Genomic DNA, 24,070 nt, shown 5'->3' on the forward strand with positions numbered 1-24,070 from the left:
TCATAATTTACTGTCATGAGTTATCTTCCTTATCATACTTGATTTGTATATCACATGTAGTGAGACATTTCTCTGTATTAAAGCTTTCATGCACATTTTAAGGGAGAAACCAAAACACTTTTTCCAAAGCAGGGCCACTAATGATTGTACTGTAATAATCAGCCACATACCTCATGCCCCTGAGTAAGCTCAAAGTTACATTAATAACATACATTTCAAATTCAGGACCCCCGTTCCATTCAACTACCACAAACTGTTAACTGACTAAACCAAGAACTTGACCCACAGCTCAACTACAACACAAACTCAGATGAGGACCAAGGTTGAGCCCAGTACCGTGGAGCTTTCTTTACGAGGCTGATGAATTCCCTTTTACACTGCTGGAGGTGCGGTCCTACACACACATCCCCCCAACAGTGTCTGCTTCAGACAAACCCAGAGGCAGTGAAGGACAGGTGGTGATGACTTGTGCCAGTCAGTCCACCACATTACTTCAAAGCCCAAAGAGCTACTGCAATGCTTTCCTGCTTACACTTATCGCCGGGATGCTCAAAAAAGACTAAAACTCTGATCACCAAAAGCACAGAGCCTTGAGTGTCACCCTGCTATGAGCTGTGTCACATTTTTCCTCCTACGATGCAAGCAGTCAGAAATAGACACGAGAACCCAAAAATATCAAATGAGTTTTTGTGGGATTTGTTTTCTTTACTTAAAAAGGAACGGAGGACGAGAGCAAAAATAAATAAATAAATGAATAAGACCCACCACAAAACAAACAAAACCCTTGTAACCCTACTGCAATACGCTTCATTACATCTAGAATTATCCAGGGGACAAAAAGCAAACAGAAAACGAGCTCAACAAATATAGCATGTGAAAAAAGTCCAGTTTTTACAAAAACACACAAAAATATAGAACTGCCTCAAAGTCGACAGTACAGAACGTGTGCTTGCTTTCCTTAGATACCTTCCTTGCATGCAACAGACACTGACATACGTTAAATGAATACGAAAATAGATTTATTCCCTTCTTTTTTTCTCAGAGAGTGGTCAGGCACTGGAATGGCTGCCCAGGGAGGTGGTGGAGTCGCCATCCCTGGCAGTGTTCAAGAAGCGCCTGGATAGGGAGCTAGGAGATAAGGCTTAGGGGTTTCCTGTAGGTATGGTAAAGGGAAGACGGTTGGACTAGATGATCTTATAGGTCCTTTCCAACCTTGTGCTTCTATGATTCTCTGGCATCTACAATCAATTGAGAGAAATCAACATGATCATCTGAGAGATGCTGCAGCTCACTGCTGGATCTGGACTGGTTTGCTTTTCCTTCACTAGTTAAACATCCCAAGCTCAAACATGCGTCGCTAAAATGTATTTTATTATATTATTTATATTTTTCTTGAATATTTTGTTTTCGCTAACTTGAAAGTAAATCTGAAACCATGAGCAACAAAAAAACAAATATTCAAGAAATTTCTAAAAACATCCGTAAAAATGACAGCTTAAACCACATTCCAAAACCTGGAGCGTAAAAGAGCTTGGAAGGTGAATGGTATCATAGTTACAGATACTGAAACTCTGGCACATCAATGTACAGTTTTGTTTCTAACAGTAGGACTGTTAGCTATCAGAAGAGTGAAATGCTAAACCAAATCCTAGAATATATATGCCTGCATTTATGAAAGTGACCGCAATTCCAAATTCCCTGACAAAACACAAGGAGAAAAATAAGCAGCGCATCAATACCACTGAAGTAAAACGTTACATCATTTCTCCTCCTTGAACAAAAGTCCAGCCAAACATACAGCATTTTCTTCACATGAATGTTTTCAAGTAGACTTAAATACAGGCTATCGCTCTTCTCTGTTTCTTAAATAAGTGGTAAGCAGAAATAGGCTGCTTTAAAAGTAGAAGCATTCAATCCAAGCAGAAGACAAGCGCTTCATGTTCTTCAAACAGAGCTCTTAGTCTGAATACCAGAAAAACATTTAATCACTTCGCTCGGTTAAGTTTGTACATTTAAGAAATGCTTTTGGACAGGAGCTTAAAAAATGAATGATCTTTTTAATGTTTGTATGAAGCCAAGGTAATCTAAACAAAGAGCCTTTTTTCCCCTGTAGGTGTCTTTTTTCCATTAAAAATAGCCCTTCCAGTTCAAGACCTGCAGCATGAAGGAAAATATGCTGCTATTGCTCAAAATTTATAAGCTATTTGTTTAAGACTTAATTCCTCTGAGCTGTCAAAACACAACCCTTCAGAAATTCAAAGCTTAAATAGAAAAAAAAAAAGACATTCAGCACTGCAGAGCTCAAATGGAAGGACCTGGTTTGTATCGGTGATGCTGGCACAAAATCCTTCTGCAATGGACAATTCTCCTTGGCCTAAAAACAGCCATGTTGGAGGGGACCTCACAGCCCCCCTCACAACCCACCCTCTGCCATAGGCAAGGTTGCCTCCTATCAGCTCAGGCTGCCCAGGGTCCCATCCAGCCTGGCCTTGAGCACCACCAGGGATGGGGGCACCCATCCTGGGCAGCTGTAGCAGCACCTCATTTTGATTTATTTACTTTTTTATCCAGATGGCCATTTTGCTTTCAGTAGTTGCTCTATCTCAACTACACCACAGCAGCTCCTCCTCAGTACTGTGTGACCCCCTTTGTGTAAGAAGTATTTCATAAAATCTGATCTCGACAACTATTGCTAACGACTCACTGAAGCACCATTACTAATCTGGGATTTCTGCCATCATTTTTCAGTCAAGACCGATTAAAGCGATTTGGCAATACTGAAAACATAATTCAGCATCTCTGGCACTGTTTAGAAAACTGTGATCACAGCTTCACATGTATTAAGGCTGGTGGCCATCTGCAAAACTTCATGCTGATGCATCCAACCAACATATATTCAGCCAACCAAGTGAACCATGGGTGAAAAAAGAGGGGTGGAAAAAGCAGAAGGTAAGATCCAACAGAGTATGATTAAGCAAATAGCCTGTTCCAGAGGGGCCAAAGCTCTGGCTTCAAGTAGGAACTTTGTGCAATGCTGTCTAAGCACTGTGTGTATTTTCTAACTCCAAAATATATTAACAAATATGAGAGTTACATTAAAAATACAGACAATAGATTTTGAAACATCACACCTTCAAATGATAACTACGCAAGTGTGTTTCCAAGCTGTAACAACGCTATCATAACCCCTCCTCTTCCTCCTTCATTTCAGCTTTGCCTGAAGTCAGTAGTCCAACAGCAGGAGTACAGCCACATCACTTCAAGCATTTCTCTGGCACCAAGAAATGAAAGTAGGGTACAAATTAACTGCCAGTACCCTACTAAAAGCTGTGGTATCAGCAAAGTGACAGTGCAGACAGCAGCAGATTTTCTGTGACTCTTTACTAGAGAGCCTGTCTCCATTTCTGTCTGAAAGCCAACGTCTAGTGCGATGAATATGGAAATTCAGATAAAGCCTGGCAGTTGAGCTGCCGTCAGCACCAGACTTGGGATTCAAGCAGATGGAAAAGAAAATCTCCAGCTCCAACAGGTAGGGACTGAGCAATGACTTTCTGGGCACCTAAAGGCCAGCAGGCCAGAATATTATGTCAGAACTCTATATGGCAGTTTCTTAGTATAAAACAAAACTCCTTTATATCCAGCGCACTGTGGTACTTGGAGCAACCTGACAGAAAGGACCATGAGCCAACGTCTCAATAGCACAAAGTTCCAGCTTCAACATAGAGTGGCCAAGATAGTTTTACCTTGCAAAGCATCCTAGCAGAGTGTCTGGTCATTAAAAAAGCTTTTCATTTGGACAGAGACGGGAGAAGTTGATATGCATCCTGGAGCTGTCGGAAATGGGAAAGATGAGACCATAATTGCAGATTACCAACAATAGGTGAACCTGCAACTCCCTCAGAGCCAACAGCCTGGTGAAGATACTGTCACTTAAACAACCATGCTTTTATTTTTAAATCTCTCTGGAAACTAATTCAAATTTATATATTCCCCCTTTGCCCACACAGTAACCATAGCTAAGTTTTTATATCAGTATTAATCATCACCACTAAAATCAAAGGATGGAAACCAGAATATTTTAGGATAACTTTGGGAAGTATTATGTTCTTTGTATACAAACTGCAATTAATCATTTTCTTTGATTTAAGTAACTCATGTTTTGCTCTGGGGCTTCCTTTTTTCCCCACTGTATTTTGGAGGCAGATGCTGAAAGTACAGCAAATACTTATTACGTTAAACAGCCTACGTTGCCTCTGTAATAGACCTCCCAATTCAGCGCATTGAAGGTTTTAAGCATTATTTTAGTATGCAAAAATGTTACTGCATAGAAGGCTGCTTCTCCTTTCATTTTCCTTTTGAGAAACAGAAATCTCCCAGTTTTTAGACTTCTGCATGCTCTCACTTTCTGACTGCTAATTCTACCGCAGTCCCCCCACAGTTCACAGATCCACTTCTGCGGTTTCTTTTTTCCTTTTCTTTTTCTTCCCCCTTTTCAAGTCTTGTTTCTTGCAACTGTCCAAGCTACGCATGAACTCTGATGATACATAAGTTCAGATATATTTAGAAGCCCAAACAAATGTAGGGTTTGTCTATCCTCACATCCACTGTGAAAGGCCTCACAGGAACCCAGAAACAGAACTTCCAACAATGATTCCATCAGGAATCACCGGTCCTACTGACTGTTTTACACAACTCTTACAATATTCAGCCTCTCATATGAATGCTTCATACGATTTCCAAATGCCCACGGTTGACAATTCCATTACCACACACATTTTCAGCCTCTGCAACATCTGTGTGAGACAAGACGTTTACCTAACAACAAAGCACTGGAAGTTTTAGCTGCTCTTCCTGCAAAGGAAGCTCATTATAAAAAGCACTGAGACACAGCCGAAGCCTTGCAATCCATTCCCCACTAATGACCCCCTGTGTGCCTGCTTCCTGCTAGGACTGAAGAGCAGTGTTTCTAGGGCAGCTCTATAAGGCTCCCTATACCAAGCAGCTATTCTACCTGCAGAGCTGCTCCTGCAGCAGAGCAGAAGCCTCCCTTCCACCTCCATCCACTGAGCAGCTGCTGAGAAGTAACCATATTTGATAACTTCCAATGGCTTTATTTGCATCCTAAGAGCCCATTTCTTAGCAGCACACCCACTTTACCTAACAGATTTCGATGCCACTGCTCATTCCACATTCGAGCCTGCAGGGTGCTGAAGTTCCCTGTTTCTGACAGCACCTGGACATACATCTCTCCACTCTAACAAGTCTGCCTACGCTATACAATAGAGCTGCTCAATATTTATGTAGGTACATTCTTTCAATATATTTATTAGATATTTCATCTGAAACGTTCAATAGAGACACATGCAAAAGTCTCACTGCAGATTTGCTCTCTACAGGAGCTTCAATGTGGCTTTCTTGATAGGCTGTATTTTGTTGTGCGGTCTTTTTATAGAGTATATAATCTTCTGGTCACAAAGATTGCTTGCTCTCAGCCAGGAAACCTCTTGGGAACACAGAGCTGTAATCTACCACTAATATATAAAGTACAGAACATTACAGACATCGTGACGCAGAAGCTGCAAACAAAGATAGAAAGCTACATGAGAACTTGATGCAGATTAGCAAGGCTTGTTCCATATCCACATCTAGCCCAAGGCAAGCAGCAAATCCAGACTTCATGGTGGAAGCCTGTGTATTGGACACGCTACAATTGGCCACCAGCTACCAGAAATATGTTCTCATTGTCTCGTCTTGAAAAGCGATAGTTTTACTGAAGCATACAGTGGGTCAAACCAAGAGGAAGATTTAGGTTGGATGTTAGGGGAAAGTTCTTCACTAGGAGAGTGGTTAGGCCCTGGAACAGGCTGCCCAGGGAGGTTGTGGATGCCCCGTCCTTGGAGGTGTTCAAGGCCAGGTTGGACGGGGCCCTGGGCAACCTGATCTAGTAAATGTGTATGTTTGGTGGCCCTGCCAGACAGGGGGGTTGGAACTACATGATCCTTGAGGTCCCTTTCAACCCTGATCATTCTGTGATTCTGTGAAAACAAAAGAGATCAACAAAAACAAAAGATTTTTTCGTGTGTAATCTGTTCTTGCCAAGAGAAACACACTGTAGAAAGGATTCCATCAGAGCACATTCTGTTTTGTCACGTATTTCTTCAAGTTTTCTCATACTCTATGAATGTGGCCATACCTCTTGATCTAGTGCTCAAGAAATGCTTCATCTCTATTTGGGAAAACGTCATTGTCTGGGGAGAGAAACCAGGGGAGTAGTTTCGGAGTATGACAAGCAAAGATGCACTTCCACGTTTCTAATATGCTCATCAGAAGTGGAAGAGCAGGAAAGTCTTTGTTTACATTGAAAATGGTTCCTTGCTACATCGAATTTTCCATATTTCTTTCAGGACGAGCCATTCAGATGTTATCACTATGCCAATATCTGTTTAAAAACCTCTTACGTGCCACTGCATGTCAACATGATGTTGTTTTGTCACTGCACAATAGCTGAGATACACAGGTTCCTGCTTTGTAAAGCACTTCTTGATCTTACCTCAGGAGGAGAGGAGCACAGAATCACAGAATGACCCGGGTTGGAAGGGACCTCAAGGATCATGTAGTTCCAACCCCCCTGCCTGGCAGGGCCACCAAACATACACATTTACTAGATCAGGTTGCCCAGGGCCCCGTCCAACCTGGTCTTGAACACCTCCAAGGACGGGGCATCCACAACCTCCCTGGGCAGCCTGTTCCAGGGCCTAACCACTCTCCTAGTGAAGAACTTCCCCCTAACATCCAACCTAAATCTTCCCTCTTTTAACTTAAAACCATTTCCCCGTGTCCTACTATTATCAGCCCTTTTGAAGAGTTTACTCCCCTCCTGGGAGTGAGTTCCCTTCAGGTATTGAAAGGCTGCAATGAGGTCACCCCGCAACCTTCTCTTCTCCAGGCTGAACAAGCCCAATTCCCTCAGCCTGTCCTCATAGGGGAGGTGCTCCAGCCCCCTGATCATCTTTGTGGCCCTCCTCTGGACCCTTTCCAAAATCTCCATGTCTTTCTTGTACTGAGGGCTCCACACCTGGACACAGTACTCCAGATGGGGCCTCACAAGAGCAGAGTAGAGAGGGACAATCACCTCCCTATCCCTGCTGACCACCCCTCTCCTGATGGAGCCCAGGATCCCATTTGCTTTTGGAATTGGAGCAATTGGAAGGTATGACTGGTCTCACCACCATCTAACTATGGCTGCTCCACACCACTTAAAATTGGTTTTTTTCAGTTGTTTACATTTCCCCAGAGCATGTGCTCAGAACTTTTTCATGGTGAGCGTTTGCCTCAGGCTGATCTGTAAAAAATACTCATTAATTTCAGCTAAAACAGCTCAGCTGCTGCCAGGAATAAAGGCTAATAGAAAAACATGCTTTACATAAATTAAGAAAATAAATAAATAAATAAAAGCTAGCGATCCTTTCTATCCTAATGCTTTAAAAAGTCAAAGTAAACACAGATAACAGTAGAGATTTACTCACAACTAAAATGTCCAAAGATGCTCCTCCCCTCATAACCCCCACCCCCAACAAAAACATTCAGTTTCCTCAGTTGACTTTAGTGGATACACGCCATCCTACAGGCTCAAGTCCTACAGGCTCAGGCTCGAGGGACTGAGAAAACATTTCCCTTTAGTAATCATGCCACGCCAGTTTGGAAGGCTGGACGCTGCCAACAGAACCTGTATTTCTAAAGACATGCCTAAGGGGAAAAGGGATAAACATCAAATCCAAAAGCAAGGGAAAACAGCCAGACAAAGGAGCAAGAGAAGAAGAGTGATATTGGCAAAGACAGTTTAAAAACATAAAGGTGGCAAAGAAAACAGGACTATGGACAGAAATAAAGCAAGAAATGACTTGGCTGGGAGGAATCGTTGCAGATGATCCCAGAAGAGCAGGGAACTGACAGGTAGAGACAGAACAAAGAGATGGGACAAGGAGCATAGAATTGATAAATGGCAAAAGGAAAAGTTTTGGATGAGTTACCCTGTACCAAACGGGACCTGTAGGGAGTGGCAGAGTTGTGTCCTCAGCCTCTAGAAGGATGAGGGTCTCAACCAGAAGACAAGCTTGCTGTCTTCTTCCTTCAGTCCCTTGCCCTTCTCAACATAGGTCCTCACCCAAGCCCTTCTGGTGACTGAAGATACTTCCATACTGCTGTTAAAGTTTACTGCTTCCCAAGCAAAGTCAATGGACCAGATCAAGTGAGCACTCTCTAGAAATGTCAAACCAGTGGTTTAAATTAAGCCACTGAACTTTGCACTGCAGTTGTCAAAGCACGGGCACAAGCACCTGTCCACCTGTTTTGCTGTGGGAAGCAGTAATTTCCAGCCTAGCAAATGTAGAAAGTAGCTACAGGATCAAAAGAAAAAAGAAAAGAGCTGAAAAAGAAGTCACCAACACCACATCTGTGCTCCTTTCCCCTGCACGCAGTTATCCCCTCCACAAAATCTGCCCTGCCTGCAACAAACGTGAAGAACAGAGCTGCATTTAAGGAACATCAGCTCAAATACAACAGGCTTCTCTGTCAGCACAACGGAGCAGCAGGCCACAAACACCATGCAGGCCTGCCAGAGAAATACACCATGGAAGAGCTCTTATGAGTGGGCTGGGTCCACACGCAACAGCTCAAGAATGCCAGTGTCTTTCTTCTCAGTGTATTCTGCTGATCGCATATAAAGCCTGGATAACAGCTTGCTTTCATTGAGTAAAGACACATGTTCACAAACCTCAGCTGCACAGAAATCCTTTGTCATGTATCATAAGGCACACAGAAAATGTCCACTAAGATCAAGACCTCACATTGTCTGTAGAGGGAAAACAATGTTATTTTCTCTTATTTCATTAATATGGTTTTAGTTAAGTTAGTACCAAGGTACACCCTTCGATTTCCACACTGCATGTTAGGAAAAAATAGCATAAATTCAAGAAATTCACACTTGGTGGAAGTACGACCAAGCAGGAACAGCCTTCTTCCTGAGTGAACATACCTCAGCGCAGCTTTCACATAGTGTTTTCAAGAAGTGCTAACCAATGTCAGCAGGGCCGGCACCTCCCTTTCCTTTGTGAAAGAGAAGCAGCTGGGCTGGCGGCCTGGCAGAAGCAAAACCACAACACCCACCTGTGCTGGTTGATGTAACCCCAGCTTCTGAAATTGGGAAAGCAGCAACAGCCACCAGGTAAGGGACTGGGAGTTTGTGCTCTGCCACTTCCAGCACACCTCTCTCAGCACAAACCATCAAAGCTAGTTAAAACTCCACCCCCCTCCCCATTCAGCCAAGGCACACACCCTCCTCTCAGTCACTTCTTCAATTTACAAATGCCCCTTTCCTTTTCCTCATTTCGTTCAGCACATGATTCCTTCTCAACCAGCTTTGCCCCAGTAGTTGTTCGGGTCTGCCCTGGAAGCACAGCCTGCTTCTGATCCTTGATGACAATTTCCTTGCAGCAAGCAGAGAGCACAGAGGAAAAGATCACTGGAAGCAAAGGAAGGAAAGCAAGAAGTGGCAGTAAAGTGGAAAAGAGGAAGTAAAACTTCTCCTGTATCTGAAGGCTGGGAGAATCTGGCAAAGAGCTCATTATATTTACTTAAAGAGCAATGTGTATGACTGACACATCCAAGGCTATGCCCATCTACCTGATCGATGTGGAAGACGTACGCACATCCCAAAGCTTTCTTCTACCAAGGCCAACAGCATTTCAGCTCTGGGCAGCCTGTTCTAGTGATCAGTGATCTGCCCATGGTAGGGAGGTTGAAACTAGATGATCTCTGAGGCCCTTTTCAACCCAGGTCATTCTATGATTTTCCTACACCATTTCTGCAGAGGATGCCTGTTTAAGATTTAGCTAGATAACCAACAATAGGGAGGAAATTCACTTTGTCAGCAAAGAAACAGGAAGGGAAAGCGATAGGCAGAAGCAAAGAGCAGAGCTCTGGGACACGATGCCTACAGCACTTGATCCGCTGCCTCTGTGCAGGACTCAAGTCTCACCTACAAGCAACACTCAGGAAAGAAATGGGGAAGGATTTTCAATAAAGTAATCTACAAAGGCAATCCAGAAGGTATCCTTCCATTCTAACTTCACGTTTAGGTACTAGCAGTTAGATCATTAAAATTCCCTGTAACAAAGCACATGCCATGAGCCTGAATTCACCTTAACAGCCGATTCTCTTCAGAAGGGAGTTCTTCTCTTTAGTACAGCACCTGCATTGCCACACTGCGCTTGAAGGGGTTGGCTCCTTACTCTAGCCAGAGTTCAAGGCACACTGCAAAGAGAGCCGATGGCTTCTGCCTCAGCTGACAGCAAGCAGGACAGAAGCAGAATCACAGGATCACAGAATCATAGAGGTTGGAAGGGACCTCTAGAGATCATCAAGTCCAACCCCCCTGCCAAAGCAGGCTCCCTACACCACGTCACACAGGTAGGCGTCCAGGCGGGTCTTGAATATCTCCAGAGAAGGAGACTCCACCACCTCCCTGGGCAGCCTGTTCCAGTGCTAAGGTTTGACCACTGAGGTTCCAAATTTGGCAGTGATGGGAAGCACCAGACTTCTAAACTTAAGAATACACTGAACTCTGAATGTGCACCAAGAGGATGTGTGCCTGCCTCCCGTGTGCTCCCATCTAACACCTGCATTCAAAGTCCAGCAGACAAGGGAACGAGTTCCAAACACAGCACGTTCCCTCTGAGGGCCCTCCAAGTTCCCAGGCGCGACTCATTGAACCAAACCTTCAGACGAAGGAAAGAAATAAAACCAACCACGGTAAGTTTTTACACCGAGTCCTTGTGAAACAAGCAGCAGCACACCGTCGCTTCTCAAGGGGAAACAGATCATCTCGTTGCCAGGACGACAGGGTTGTGCAAGCTCATCTCCCTCATTTTGCAGTTCGAGGGCACGCAAACACATCGGGAGCCTCTGCTTTTCCAGCTCAAAACGCAACCCAGGCAGAGCTTCACAGAATGGTAGGGGTTGGAAGGGACCTCTAGAGATCATCGAGTCCAACCCCCCTGCCAAAGCAGGCTCCCTACACCACGTCACACAGGTAGGCGTCCAGGTGGGTCTTGAATATCTCCAGAGAAGGAGACTCCACCACCTCCCTGGGCAGCCTGTTCCAGTGCTCCGTCACCCTCACTGTAAAGAAGTTCTCGCGCACATTCGTGTGTCAGAACCGCTCCGGTTCCTCTGCAGCAGCATGCACGGTCCGGGCCCGCAGCGCAGCCGTCAGCACGGGGACACGCCGCCGCTCGGCTCTCACGCTGCTCCGCCGAAGCCACGGCAAAGGGCGAGCCCGCGGCCCGGCTGCAAGGCGCTGCAAGGAGCCCCTCCCGCCCCAACCGACCGACCGACCGACCGACAAGGGAAGCGACACGGGCGCGGCCCCACGACCTCCCCTCGGGACGCGGAGCCCCGCACTCACCTCCGCAGCCCCGCACCACTACGTCCGCCGCACCCGCCTGTGACGGCACCGGGAGCAGCCGCCACGCTCCGCCCCTCCGGCCGGCCCGGCCCCCTGCGGGCCCCCGCTCCATCTTGGAGCCGAGGGATGCGTAAGCAAGCACGTAAACAAGTAAATAAAGCGGGTCCCTGCAGCACCACGTAACGGGCGGGAATGGCGGAGCCAAGAGGTGGCCCTCACGGCCTTCTCCCCGCAGGTATCGCAGCTGTGCCAACATGGCTGCAGGGCGAGCTGCTGCCAGCGCGCTGGGGCACGGGCTGCAGTCTGCTGCTTTCACACAGAGAGAGGGTGGTGACACTAGAACAGGTTGCCCAAGGAGGCTGTGGATGCCCTATCCCTGCAGGCATTCAAGGCCAGGCTGGATGTGGCTCTGGGCAGCCTGGTCTGGTGGTTGGCAACCCTGCACATAGCAGGGGGTTGAAACTACATGATCATTGTGGTCCTTTGCAACCCAGACCATTATAATTCTGATTCTATGATTCTATGTGTGCAGAATGATGCTGCTGCGGTTCTGTATTTCTCAGTTTCCAACAAAATACTTGCGCTTGGACCTCAAACTGAACTAGGGGAGTGTCAGGTTGGGTGTTAGGAAGAATTTCTCCTCACACAGAGCGGTGCTGCAGTGGCACAGGCTGCACAGGGAGGTGGTGCAGTCACCGTCCCTGGAGGTGCTCAAGAACCGTGTGGATGTGGCACTGAGGGACATGGGCAGCAGGCATGGTGGGGGTGGGTTACACTAGATGATCTTAGTGGTCTTTTCCAATCTTAACGACTCTATGATTCTGCAGCACAATCTCACAGCTATGCAAATACAGAAGCGTTTGCAGGACCACACCATCAAGAGAACAAAGTGACGAAATGATATGTAGTAAGGACACAGGCACATCCTAACACTGGCTGAGCCGCAGCCTGCAGTGTGAAACTTAGAAACACCCAGCACCCTTGGGCCCTGCCACAACCTGAAACCAATGGAAGAAGTGAGAGAGGCAATGGAAATTTGTTTGGTACTTCCTCAGTAGTAACCACCAGCACGACTTCGGGTGCCACTTCCGACTCTCTGTCACAGATCCAAAGACATTATGTGTTCAATCTTGAAAATTCCACCGCAGATTGGAAACCTGTATTTTTCAAGAAATAAGAGTGGAATAGCACAGCACAAAAGGCTTAACATCGTGTTATTCAAAGGAAAATGTTGTTGTGTGACAGGAAAAAAAAAGTTCAATCATACGCATAAATTTAGAGCTCGCGGGGTTTTCCATTAATAAAACAGCATCTTTGTAAATCACACAGGAAACATTAAGGGCTCTCAAGTAGGACACTGCTCCTACTCCCAAGGCAATTATGTAATTAGTCATTTTTAGACAGAGCGTTATGGTACACAATACTGGCACTGAACAGTCTCTAGAGCAATCCAGTATTCAGATACATATATATTTTTACATTGGTCTAGATAGCCCAGTGAACCATTAGCATTTCATGGTGTGAAAGCTTCCTATCAGATCAAGCAATATCAATCTCATGTTAAATTACTTCAGAAATCCTGAAGCATTCAGTACCAAACACGAGATTTACTTTAGCCTTTGATCTCCATTGGCTCAAGCCAACAACAAAATCAGAGGTTCAACTCATCACCTGCCTGCTCATCTCCAAGAGGAGCTTCTGCACCATCACTGTAAGTGGTATTTAATTATCTAAGCTTTATATTTATTTTTATTCTTCCTGAAGCATATATATACATAATCAGCATGAAATTATTTCAGCTTCCACACATATGAATTAGATTATCACTTATTGCTTAAAATTCTTTAAGAGGCAGAGAAAGAGGTAGACACACTGAGGAAGGAAAGACAAGCTCTTCAAGCTGACAAATAGAAGGAATAAATATCAACTACTGTCACAGCTTTAGTGCTATTTATTGTCAGATAGCCTCATAAATCCTTCTTCCTTACCAAGGTAGAGCAAAAGACTAACTGGTCTGTTACCTGTAACATCTCAAGGAACACATTCCATCTGCAGACAGATCTGCCACAGTCATCCTTGATCAAAGGAGAATGAAACAATGTCTTCCTCCATTAATTTGTTCGCTTTCTCGCTGCTGCTGTTCCATCGGTTATTTACAATTTGACTTAACGTTGTTCTAAACATTTCTAGAACACAGTGAGAGCGGCCACGGTCTCCTTGCCCTTTGGTTTGTCAGGAACCAGCTCCCCACACACCCAAACACATACAGTCAGCCACATCCTGGCATATAGCTCTCAAGAAGAACATTGCCATCATCCCCCTGTACCCATGTCAACACAACGAGAAGGTAGATTTCTTCAAGATTGATCAAACATCCTTTAATATACAGAAATCAAATCTTAATCCAGTTGTGCAGTGAGACCAGACCATGCTAATAAGCACCAACAAATCACATTTAAAGGAATTCGTATCATGAGGAAAGAGATCTCATCCTTGTGTGCATGGCAGTGTAAAGACCACCACACTTCTACCTGTTAGTGCGGGAGTATTGGGCAATAAACTGACTGGGAAGGAAGCAACTCATGATCATCTCACCTCAGTCAACTCAGTTTCTCTAAGGACAGCTCTGCCCCGAGGTATCCTCTGACACACCACTCAAGACAAATTCCATTATTTTCTATTACTTGTAATGGTAAAACATTACCAGAATTAGTATAACGACAAAAGACAATTTCACTCCAAAACACAGTGATAACTTCAGCAGCTTTTCCTGGATTCTGTGTATTTTATTACAGGCACGTGGCAGGCAGCCATTTTGGCCACAACTTGCAGCTTTACGCTTCCCTTCTTTTTAACATCATTTAAATGCACATCCAGGCATCTGTCAGAATTGCCAGAAGTTGATACCTTCCATGAAAGCACCACAAAAAGGATGTGGCAGACCAGAAGCTTCTTACTTTAGCCTTTGCTCCAGTTAAAGTGCTGATGAACTCCAATTTCCCATGACAGGGTCACTGCAGGGACTTCAGTATCCCTTCCTTCCTCTGAATCTTGACCTGGTATCCAGCTGGAAATTGAAGACAAGACAGTAAGACCACGGTTCAATTTGCAGAATAAATACTTCAGAGCACTAAGGCTACTTTGACACTTTGTAGCTTCAGAAGCGAGTTCAGAATGAAGCTGAACTCACTGAACGGTGAGTGACGCAGCCTACAACTCATAGGACTTTCCCAAGTCAATAGATATTGCAATACCTTAAATCTCACGTTGAATTAAAATAAGTGGTAAACACAAACCCATACCAGTAGTGGAAGTGCCTTCTGAAATAACAGCCTCCCAACTGGAGTGCTCTTCATACACATTGTTTCTTATGACCTCATAGACACTCAGCCTAAATCAATACCTTAGTTTACAGCTATAGCATCTATAAACGGCACTTAAATCAAGGCTTCATTAAAAGCAACGCTGTGGGCATCCACCTCACTCATCCCAGCTGTTGCTTTCTAAGCTGAATGCAACCTCAATAAGCATCTCTTCCATCTTACTCACACTCTTCTACCACTCTGCTGTTCACAATATTCCACATGAAATCACAGAACCACAGAATGACCCGGGTTGGAAGGGACCTCAAGGATCATGTAGTTCCAACCCCCCTGCCTGGCAGGGCCACCAAACATACACATTTACTAGATCAGGTTGCCCAGGGCCCCGTCCAACCTGGTCTTGAACACCTCCAAGGACGGGGCATCCACAACCTCCCTGGGCAGCCTGTTCCAGGGCCTAACCACTCTCCTAGTGAAGAACTTCCCCCTAACATCCAACCTAAATCTTCCCTCTTTTAACTTAAAACCATTTCCCCGTGTCCTGCTATTATCAGCCCTTTCGAAGAGTTTACTCCCCTCCTGGGTGTAGGTTCCCTTCAGGTACTGAAAGGCTGCAATGAGGTCACCCCGCAACCTTCTCTTCTGCAGGCTGAACAAACCCAGCTCCCTCAGCCTGTCCTCATAGGGGAGGTGCTCCAGCCCCCTGATCATCTTTGTGGCCCTCCTCTGGACCCTTTCCAAAATCTCCATATCTTTTTTGTACTGAGGGCTCCACACCTGGACACAGTACTCCAGATGGGGCCTCACAAGAGCAGAGTAGAGAGGGACGATCACCTCCCTATCCCTGCTGACCACCCCTCTCCTGATGGAGCCCAGGATCCCATTTGCTTTCCGGACCGAAGGGTCTTTCTTAGGAAAACAGAGAGAAGGACTCGCAAGCAACAAACCACTTGGAGAAAACCCATCGCACGCTCGGGCACTCACCACGGATCTTTTGCACGCAAAAAACGTCAGCTGCAAACTTTTACAGTGCCCTTCCCTCAAACACTGCTTGGGACTTTTGTTTTCCTGTCGGATAAGGAGCAAAACGATTAAATCAACCTCAGCTCGCACAGACACCTCGATGCGAACTGGGGGCTCACGGGGGCTCAGCGATGGTGGCGGGGCTGTAGTGTCGCGGTGGCGCTGACCTGCAGTACGCAGTGGCTCTCCAGCAGGCACTGCCGCAGGTCCTCCCGCACCCCGCCGCACGCCCGCCCGTCCTCCTCCTTCTCCTCGTAGTACTTGGGCATGGCGAATGGGGCCGCGCTACATCGTTACGGACAAGAAGCGGACACCACCATCTTGGAGCGAGAGAGCGGATTTCCGGCCGAATCGCCCCGCCCGGCGGCCGCTACGTCGACGGAAGCGGAACGGGCAGCGGAGCGGGTGTGTTGTGGGGCTGTGGGGCTGTCTCCGCCGTCCGTTCCCCGGCTCGATGCTGCCCACCACCTCCGTGGGCGCCCGCGGTCAGGGCAACGGAGCGCTCAGCCCCCGCGATGCGGCGCGGCACACGGCCGGGGCCAAGCGGCACAAGTACCTGCGGCGGCTGCTGCACGTCAGGCAGATGGACTTCGAGTTCGCGCTGTGGCAGATGCTGTATCTCTTCACCTCCCCGCAGCGCGTCTACCGCAACTTCCACTACCGCAAGCAGACCAAGGACCAGTGGGCGAGGGACGACCCCGCCTTCCTGGTGCTCCTCAGCGTGTGGCTGTGCGGTACGTGGGGCGAGGCGGGGCCGGGGCTGCTGCGTGTAGCATGAGAAGGGATGGCTTTACGTGGGGAGGGGGAGGGACAGGCCGGGTGTTTGGGGACATTTCTGCTCACACAGAGCGGGGCTGCAGTGGCACAGGCTGCACAGGGAGGTGGTGCAGTCACCGACCCTGGAGGTGCTCAAGAACCGTGTGGATGTGGCACTGAGGGACGTGGGCAGTGGGCATGGGGTGGGCTGACAGTTATGGTCTGTGAGAAGTCTTTCCCAGCCTTAGTAACTCCAGTTGTACCACACTCAGTATTTTGTGGAGGAAAAAGAAACCAGCTGTTGCACTGAAGATCACAAAATTAAAAAGAAAACTGGTTTCTTTTCCAAAGCTAACCTGAAAAATCTTCTTCTCTTTTCAGTGTCTACTGTAGGATTTGGATTTGTGCTGGACATGGGGTTTTTTGAAACAATAAAGTTGCTGCTTTGGGTTGTATTCATAGACTGTGTAGGTGTCGGTCTCCTGATAGCAACACTGATGTGGTAAGTAGTTGTAGAATCATAGAATGCTTTGGGTTGGAAGGGACCTTTAAGATCATCTCATTCTAACCCCCCGCTGTAGGCAAGGACACCTCCCACTAGAGCAGGTTGCTCACAGCCCCATCCAGCCTGGCCTTGAGGGAGGTGGCATCCACAGCCTCACTGGGCAACTCGTTCCAGCATCTCACCACCCCCACAGTAAAGAATTCCTTCCTGATATCTAGTCTGAGTCTACCCTCTTCCACTTTAAGATCATTTCCCCTCGGAGTTCAATGCTGCCATTGGGACACAGATGGGCCATGCTGACTATAAGTTTTGGGCCAGTGATTGTTGGTCTGGATTATTTAAGCTGTCTTTTCCAAACATGATTCTATGAAATGTTGCTTTAAAAAATGCATCTTCTTTACTGGTTCCCATGAGAAGGCTCATCAATAGAAAGGGTGTATTGTTACCAGAGTTTGGATCTCAGATGTAGCCTGCTTTCTCAAACCAATGTTTTGTCAGACAACTTCAGAGCTCCACATTAACCACCTTTTCACCTACCTTTGCTCATAGGTTCATTTCTAACAAATACTTAGTAAAGCAGCAGAACAGAGACTACGATGTGGAATGGGGATATGCTTTTGATGTTCATCTGAATGCTTTCTACCCACTCCTGGTCATTTTGCATTTTATCCAGCTGTTTTTCATCAACTGTAAGTAAACGATTTGCTTTCGCTCCACTGAAGTCATCTATCGCAGCAGCTGAGACCAGTTGTCTCTTTCAGATGTCATCATACCTAATTCAGTCATTGGATATTTTGTTGGGAACACGTTATGGCTGATTGCAATTGGCTATTATATCTATGTGACATTCCTTGGATACAGCGGTAAGTAATGGCAACTTTTTCTATAGCGCTGAAAGAAGAATTACTGTAGCCTGTCAGTTTGACAAAGATGTACCCAGTGCATGTTTTCATATGGGTAAACAGAAGTTATTTTTTACCACAGCAGTTTCCCTTGTACTTGGAAACTTGTAACAGCTCAACTTGTTTCTCATCTGTAAATCCACTTCAAAGCATTCACACAGGATAACACTTTGGTATCGAGGTGAAGTCGGTATTTTTAGGTGACTTTACCTATCCCACTTAACTCAAGTTCTTTTATACCTGTGATCAGCACAGGGCTATTAGGGCAGCAGAGCAGAACTACTTCTGTCTCTCCTCAAGGCCGTTCTCCATGAAGCGCCGGTTTGAAAGATCACTCCTTTACACATGCTTCACTTTCACTTCTTTTTCAGCACTGCCCTTTCTGAAGAACACAGCCATCCTTCTATATCCGTTTGCACTGCTCATTGTGCTCTATTTGATCTCATTAGCGTGCGGATGGAACTTCACCAAGATGCTTTGTTCCTTTTATAAGTACAGAGTGAAATAAAAACAGGACTTTGTTTATCCACTGATTATTTTCTGCTTTATCTTAGCTGTCTCAAAGGCAAACAAAACCAGTTAAGAACTGATTGTAAATGGTTGTAAATTTCTCTTTATTGTAGATAATTGTGTAAAAAAGAGTTTGAAGTGTCTTTTTTTTATTAAAATATTTACACCAGTAAACATGTTAGCGGTTTTGTTCAAATACTTTTGCAGTACATTCCTACAAACAATTGTACATCTGTAACTTAAGTTTAACTGCAACAAGTCTATGTAGCATAACTCTTACTGCAGCTATTTTGCACGTACTGGCATAAGCTCTACATTACATGGGTTTTAAGTGACACCAAAGAGTAGTTTTATGTAAGAGTAATATTGGGATACCTTGCCTTGGGACTGCATGAAAGTAGAAGTGTTAATAATGTTGCAGTGGTAAAGCAACATCTGGCTCCAGGTATAGAGCTGTCCTCTCCTTTTATGAAAGAACTTTCAATCATTTTATTTTAATGATTATTTTAAATATACACGGACGATGCTGGCACACAGAAGTAACATTGATGCAAGGCACAATTACCATGACCCCATACCAGGTTTCCAAATATAGCAGCAAGTTTCTTTAATCTAATCTAGAGAAGTCCAATGGGTATTATTACATCCGCTAGTACAAGTGGGATGTTAATGACAATGGAAGGAAAGTACGAGTTAATTTGGCCACGCAGGCTTATGGCAATGCCTACAGCTGTGAAGTCCACAAGGCAGGAATATAAACTGACCATCACAAACAACACCTTCTGCAAAATGAAGATGATGACTTCCCTAAGACTGTGTTCAATATGAAACGTGAGCGCTAGGATTCGGTTCCAAAAACAATGCGAGAGTAAACTGCATACAGTAAGACTTCGTATTTCAATACTAGAATTTGATCTCTAAGGAAAAACTATATCTTGTCTTAAAATACCAAATATGCTGGCAGTGCATCTTACAGTACTGTGTGTTTCAGCCACTGTTAAGGCTTGAAGAGAATTGTGTTCCCCCCTCAGCAGACACTGAGCAACGTTCCCCTTTTGAACAAGGAAAGCACTGAACCGCTGACACAAGGAAGGCTAAGGATTCCAGTCTGCCCTGGCTAACGAGCTCCCGTCCTGCAGGCAGCTATGGCCTTACTGTACTACATTCCCTAAAAGGAATCCCAGCACCACTTAAGCTCAACACTGACAATTCTTCATATTTAGCGCCCTCTGGAACAATACCATTGAAAATCAATGGAGGACTCTGGGCCTGTGTACCTTGCCTTCAGAGATAAAAGTTCGTCCCCTCAAAACAAGGCTTTATAGTTCTCACAGTTAAGCTACTTGAAGTTGTAGCTGCTCACTGTTCACAGCAGAAATCTGCAAAACCCTTAAGAACTAAAACACTCCAAGAATAGTTCATTATGTCTGTATGGGGTGTGTGTTTATATCACTAATTGATGGTAGCCTGAAAACACCAGCTGCTTAAAAGCCTTTCGTAAAGATAGAAAGCATTGGGCTTTTTCTTTCTTCTACAGCTGCTTGCCTTTGCTTGTTCATAACACATCCCTCCTTGTAAGGACAAATATACAACCCAAGGCTGATGTAGTTCAGAAGGACAAGGTTTGAAAAATCCAATTTTTCAATCCCATGAAATTAAACCAATATTCTGACGAGTTGGAAGCAGCCTACAAGTTACTACAATGCTTCTTTTGCAGCAAGCATTCCCAACAACAAAACCAAAACCCCACCCACTACTGAAATGACTGAAACAAAAGAAGGACAAATGTGACATTGTCCTTTGATTTTGCCCAGCACTGCCCACGCTCCAGCCCACTCAAGGAATGATTTATACTGTATGGGCCAAGCGTAACTTGCTTTGCTCTTGACTGAGTCAAGATGCTTTAAAATTCTTTCAGAAGAGCTGGAGCGTGGGACATGAGTCCAGTCTGCCACTGGCCTACGAGTCTGATGGTTTTCCTAAGCCACGTTTCAATTCAGGAAGAATCAACGTGCCTTTAGGAATATTTACTATCAGCACCAACTAATTGTTGGGAGGCCTACTAAAGCACAAAGTCTTAAACAGCGTTTTAGAACAATTTTTGTTTAAAAAGTGCTAACGGGGCTTTTTTCTGTTCACATTACTTCGTTTTCAGTAGGACTACCCACTAATCGTGCATGGCAAGATTACACTGACAGTTCTGTGTTTCCTTGATCCAGAGCAACCATGATCAGCTGCTCCGCCTGGCATCCAACACATGACAATAAGAATAATTCAACCAAAAAATGATTTTCTTCTGTTAGTGACTTTGGGTTCAAGTCATCTTTTCTGAAGCAGCTAATAGGATCACAGGGAAACACGGTTTATGTTGAAACACTTGCCATTATTTGATTACTATAAGATTCATTGACCTACAGGGGATTTTTAAGACCCCTTAAAAAAATAAAACTTAGTTTAATGTAGGAAAAAACTCTGTCCAGGTAATTGGTTTAAGATGCTGAGAGGAACTCTTGTAATAATTTAACTCATGGCACGTCTGCGATACACGGCCCATGTGGATCACACCCCGTCACAAGAGTACCTGAGGCAGTGACTGCTGAACCAAGCAGCCAAAGCGTTCTTATTTCAGCAGTAATTCCAGGAAGGAGACTTGCACTTCATTAGACCGACTTAAGGATTAGAATTGGAAAGCCCAAAATAGCGCCGTAGAGATAATTTCCAAGCAATTCTCGGTCTGAATTTACCTGAATCTACAAAACTTCATTTGTGGCACAATTATTACAGAAGTACGTAAGCTCAAAAAGATTGTAAGCGTTAAGGGAGCCCAACTCATGCTGCTACAATGCAATAAGAATGCAGTCGTCTTTAAGAAGAAACAAAACCAAAGCCTCTGTGCTTTATCGAGCTCTAGTCAATTTGTTGCTTCTGATAAATGTCACCTTGATGTTCTTGAGAACTAAACGTCCTGGTAACCCCCCAGCTTGGTAGTGAATGCTGTAAGGGGTTTATCTGATTACATCTATTGTCAATGATTCATCTTAAACTGAAACATTAGAAACAGCAATGCTTTGACAGTAAGCACATGATCAATAAATGCTACCAGTGAACACAGGGACTCGTGGAAAAAGACGGCAGTCACTACCAACAAAACAACTTATTTTAAGAAACTATGGTACTTAATGCAATCAAAACCACAGTAAGTAGCTAAAGCCTGCCTTGCCTGCATCATTCATTCACAGACACAACTGAGAAGAAAACCTACTTCTTCTACTGACTTATGCCAGTTAATGTGTGATAAAAAGCCACTGCAGGCTAATATTTGGATGGAATGGCATTGTACATACAGCAAACTGGGATACGACAGCACACCAGGCTAGATTCAGGTAGAATTTTGAGCCAGCCTTCCTCACTTTTATTTACAGCATCTGATATAATCAGGACAAATAAAAGCAAACAAGGTTTGCCTGATAGGTTTCTTATTTTTTCAACTTAAACGTGTCCATCTACATAGGACTTCTGTGTACAAATCTTATCTTCCTTCTGTCCTCAGACAACATAGCTAAAACAAAATGACTGGTCTGTAGAAGTACTGCTGCTCTGGCTAAGCTACAACACAATTAGCCAAGGAGGCAGCAGAAAAGACAAGTTGAGCCTGTATTCCAGTGGTGATAGCTCTTAGCTTTCAGTGCTGGAGTCAGGTCTAGGCTCCTGCTCCTTAACAGTAGGTCACTAAAGAGAGGCCAAACCTATTAGAACTTTCCTGCTAGAGACATGAATCCAAGATCTTCACCCTAGATTACAGACCCTGCAGCAGGCTTTGCACATCTGTGCCCTGACCACAGAGTTGCTGAGGATAAGGGAGCTCCTCCTCATAAGGAAAACTGCGCCAGCTTTTGAGATGTCTGTTTCGAGAGGCTGCTTCGCAGCATGGTTGAGAATCCCCAGGGCAGGGAGAGGCCTCCTTCCAGCATCAATCAGGCACTTCATTCCTGCTGGAGAGGAAACCCTGCCTCTTCTTCCTGACCATCTCTGACCATATAACTTATATCTTCCCACATCTGTGTCATAAGCACCTTCACCTAGGCTGAAGGACTCTTAAGAACGGTGGCAGCATTAGTACTGCAACAATTCAACTCCGGATTTAATCCAAACCCCTTTTCCCGACAGTTTCCAATTTAAGATCACTGTTGTGTCCTCTGCAACAAAAAGGCAGGGCACTAACTAACTTGAGGCCCAACTCACTTCTTAGTTTAATAAGAGCAAGCTATCACATTGATCACTGAAGGAGTCAATCCAAAACCTTACTTTTGAGCAATAAAAGAAAACATAAATAAACCAGAGCTACTCACTGTGATGTATCTAAAGGAAACACTGCAGTAACTGCTTAAAAGAAGACCTCTGTAGACTGACCGTGTCTCGTTACTATTAACCCTTTTGAAAGAAGTTCACTTCTGTCACTCCAAAGCAAAGCTGGGGAATAGTTCTTTCAGTATAGAAAATGAATTTATCCAGGCTAGGAAATGTCTAAAAAGTTTTGGTTTTTTTTTTTTCTTCTTTTTTTCTTTTTTTCTTTTTTTTTCCTTTCTCTTTTGTTTTTTTAAGAAAGAACAGTTTGGAGTTGAAAAACTCTTCTAAAAGGCAATGGGTTATTGTATCTAAAATCACTGCACGTTTAGTACATCATATGAAATCAGACGTTTCAACATGCTCTTCGTGTGGCTACAAACTGTACATAGTGGAATCCCATCGTTCCAAAGAAGAATCCTCTTTAGAACTCTGTTAAATGCCTCTGAACTGAATTCCAATGCCGTGTACAAAACTACGTCATTTGGAAACTTAAACTCATCGTTTTCCTTTGTAACATGGCAGTATATTTGAAATATGGTATTAATTTATGTTTGCATCTGCAAAGAAAAATGCAGAAAGATAACTTAAGCTAGAGAATTCATAAGAAAAACTATATCAATTTAAAATTTTACTGCATAAAAATATGTACTTTTCAAATTATTTCAATAAATTAAACATCCCTAACATTTTTAATATATATCCCTGACGATCTATAAAAGAGGGCTCTTGTTATAGAAAATAAATGAAACTCCGAAAGTACCCCCTTCATAAAACATATTTAACAATAATTATATATTTTTCTTCTTTCAGGAATGTAACAATATGTACAACTTCTCTATATTACCATACTATCAAAATAGTACAGATTAAGCGTAGTAGGGTTCTGCAACCGTAAGATGGTAAAGTCACGTTGAAGTGGAGGGCAACTTAGGCCTCAGATGAACATTATCAGTGTGGAGCGTCAGTTTCTGGATGGATCAGATAAGAAGGGGTCAATACAATCTTCTCATCTACAGTAGATTTCACGAGAGGTAGAGTTCAAGTGAAAACGAAGAATTTGGAATAAGGTGCATGCTCAGTATTTGCAATCTGTGACTGGTTAAGGATGTCAGACTTTATAGGAAAAAGGTTTCAAGGATTCCTTCTTATCCCTCCTTCTTATCCCTTTGACGATCAGTTTGTCATCTTTTTAATATGAATCTGAAACAGAAAAGCAGGGGAAAAAAAACAACGACCCATT

The 24,070-nt window shown here is 44.4% G+C and overlaps 4 protein-coding genes across 39 annotated transcripts in view; 1 reads left to right on the top strand and 3 right to left on the bottom strand.

Moving 5' to 3' along the window:
• Positions 1 to 11,505, bottom strand: part of INPP4A (inositol polyphosphate-4-phosphatase type I A) — a 96,842-nt gene extending 85,337 nt beyond the window's left edge. For all 33 annotated transcript variants that reach the window (XM_085533038.1, XM_085533031.1, XM_085532982.1 and 30 more), the window contains exon 1: positions 11,465 to 11,505. The gene's annotated coding sequence lies outside the window, so the exon portion shown is untranslated. The remainder of the gene's footprint in view (positions 1 to 11,464) is intronic.
• Positions 11,506 to 13,816: 2,311 nt separating this feature from the next.
• On the bottom strand, positions 13,817 to 16,158 carry COA5 (cytochrome c oxidase assembly factor 5). Its single transcript, XM_015850804.3, has 3 exons — positions 15,978 to 16,158; positions 15,772 to 15,855; positions 13,817 to 14,531 (listed from the first exon to the last, which is right to left on the bottom strand). Exons 1-3 carry the CDS (start codon positions 16,077 to 16,079, stop codon positions 14,490 to 14,492), a joined length of 228 nt encoding a protein of 75 aa, XP_015706290.1. The 5' UTR covers positions 16,080 to 16,158; the 3' UTR covers positions 13,817 to 14,489.
• Positions 16,159 to 16,187: 29 nt separating this feature from the next.
• Positions 16,188 to 18,657, top strand: UNC50 (unc-50 inner nuclear membrane RNA binding protein). Its single transcript, XM_015850797.2, has 5 exons — positions 16,188 to 16,544; positions 16,948 to 17,068; positions 17,621 to 17,760; positions 17,833 to 17,934; positions 18,345 to 18,657. Exons 1-5 carry the CDS (start codon positions 16,265 to 16,267, stop codon positions 18,479 to 18,481), a joined length of 780 nt encoding a protein of 259 aa, XP_015706283.2. The 5' UTR covers positions 16,188 to 16,264; the 3' UTR covers positions 18,482 to 18,657.
• Positions 18,564 to 24,070, bottom strand: part of MGAT4A (alpha-1,3-mannosyl-glycoprotein 4-beta-N-acetylglucosaminyltransferase A) — a 67,145-nt gene continuing 61,638 nt past the window's right edge. For all 4 annotated transcript variants that reach the window (XM_085533066.1, XM_015850779.2, XM_015850787.2 and 1 more), the window contains exon 16: positions 18,564 to 24,030. In XM_085533066.1, the coding sequence (XP_085389192.1) occupies positions 24,004 to 24,030 (27 nt within the window). In that variant the 3' untranslated portion in view covers positions 18,564 to 24,003. The remainder of the gene's footprint in view (positions 24,031 to 24,070) is intronic.

This window comes from Coturnix japonica, chromosome 1 (assembly GCF_054131305.1).
Source record: "Coturnix japonica strain WE chromosome 1, WE-NBRP24, whole genome shotgun sequence".
Taxonomy (NCBI): Eukaryota; Metazoa; Chordata; class Aves; order Galliformes; family Phasianidae; genus Coturnix; species Coturnix japonica.

Bases quoted from the DNA above. Each gene is read 5' to 3' on its own strand.
- COA5 (XM_015850804.3), bottom strand. From the start codon at position 16,079: ATGCCCAAGTACTACGAGGAGAAGGAGGAGGACGGGCGGGCGTGCGGC. The intron at 15,856-15,977 runs GTCAGCGCCACC...CTTATCCGACAG, and splicing joins AGAGCCACTGCGTACTGCAG to GAAAACAAAAGTCCCAAGCA. The intron at 14,532-15,771 runs GTGAGTGCCCGA...TTCAATTTCCAG, and splicing joins TTGCGTGCAAAAGATCCGTG to CTGGATACCAGGTCAAGATT.
- UNC50 (XM_015850797.2), top strand. From the start codon at position 16,265: ATGCTGCCCACCACCTCCGTGGGCGCCCGCGGTCAGGGCAACGGAGCG. The intron at 17,761-17,832 runs GTAAGTAAACGA...TGTCTCTTTCAG, and splicing joins CCAGCTGTTTTTCATCAACT to ATGTCATCATACCTAATTCA. The intron at 17,935-18,344 runs GTAAGTAATGGC...CTTCTTTTTCAG, and splicing joins GACATTCCTTGGATACAGCG to CACTGCCCTTTCTGAAGAAC.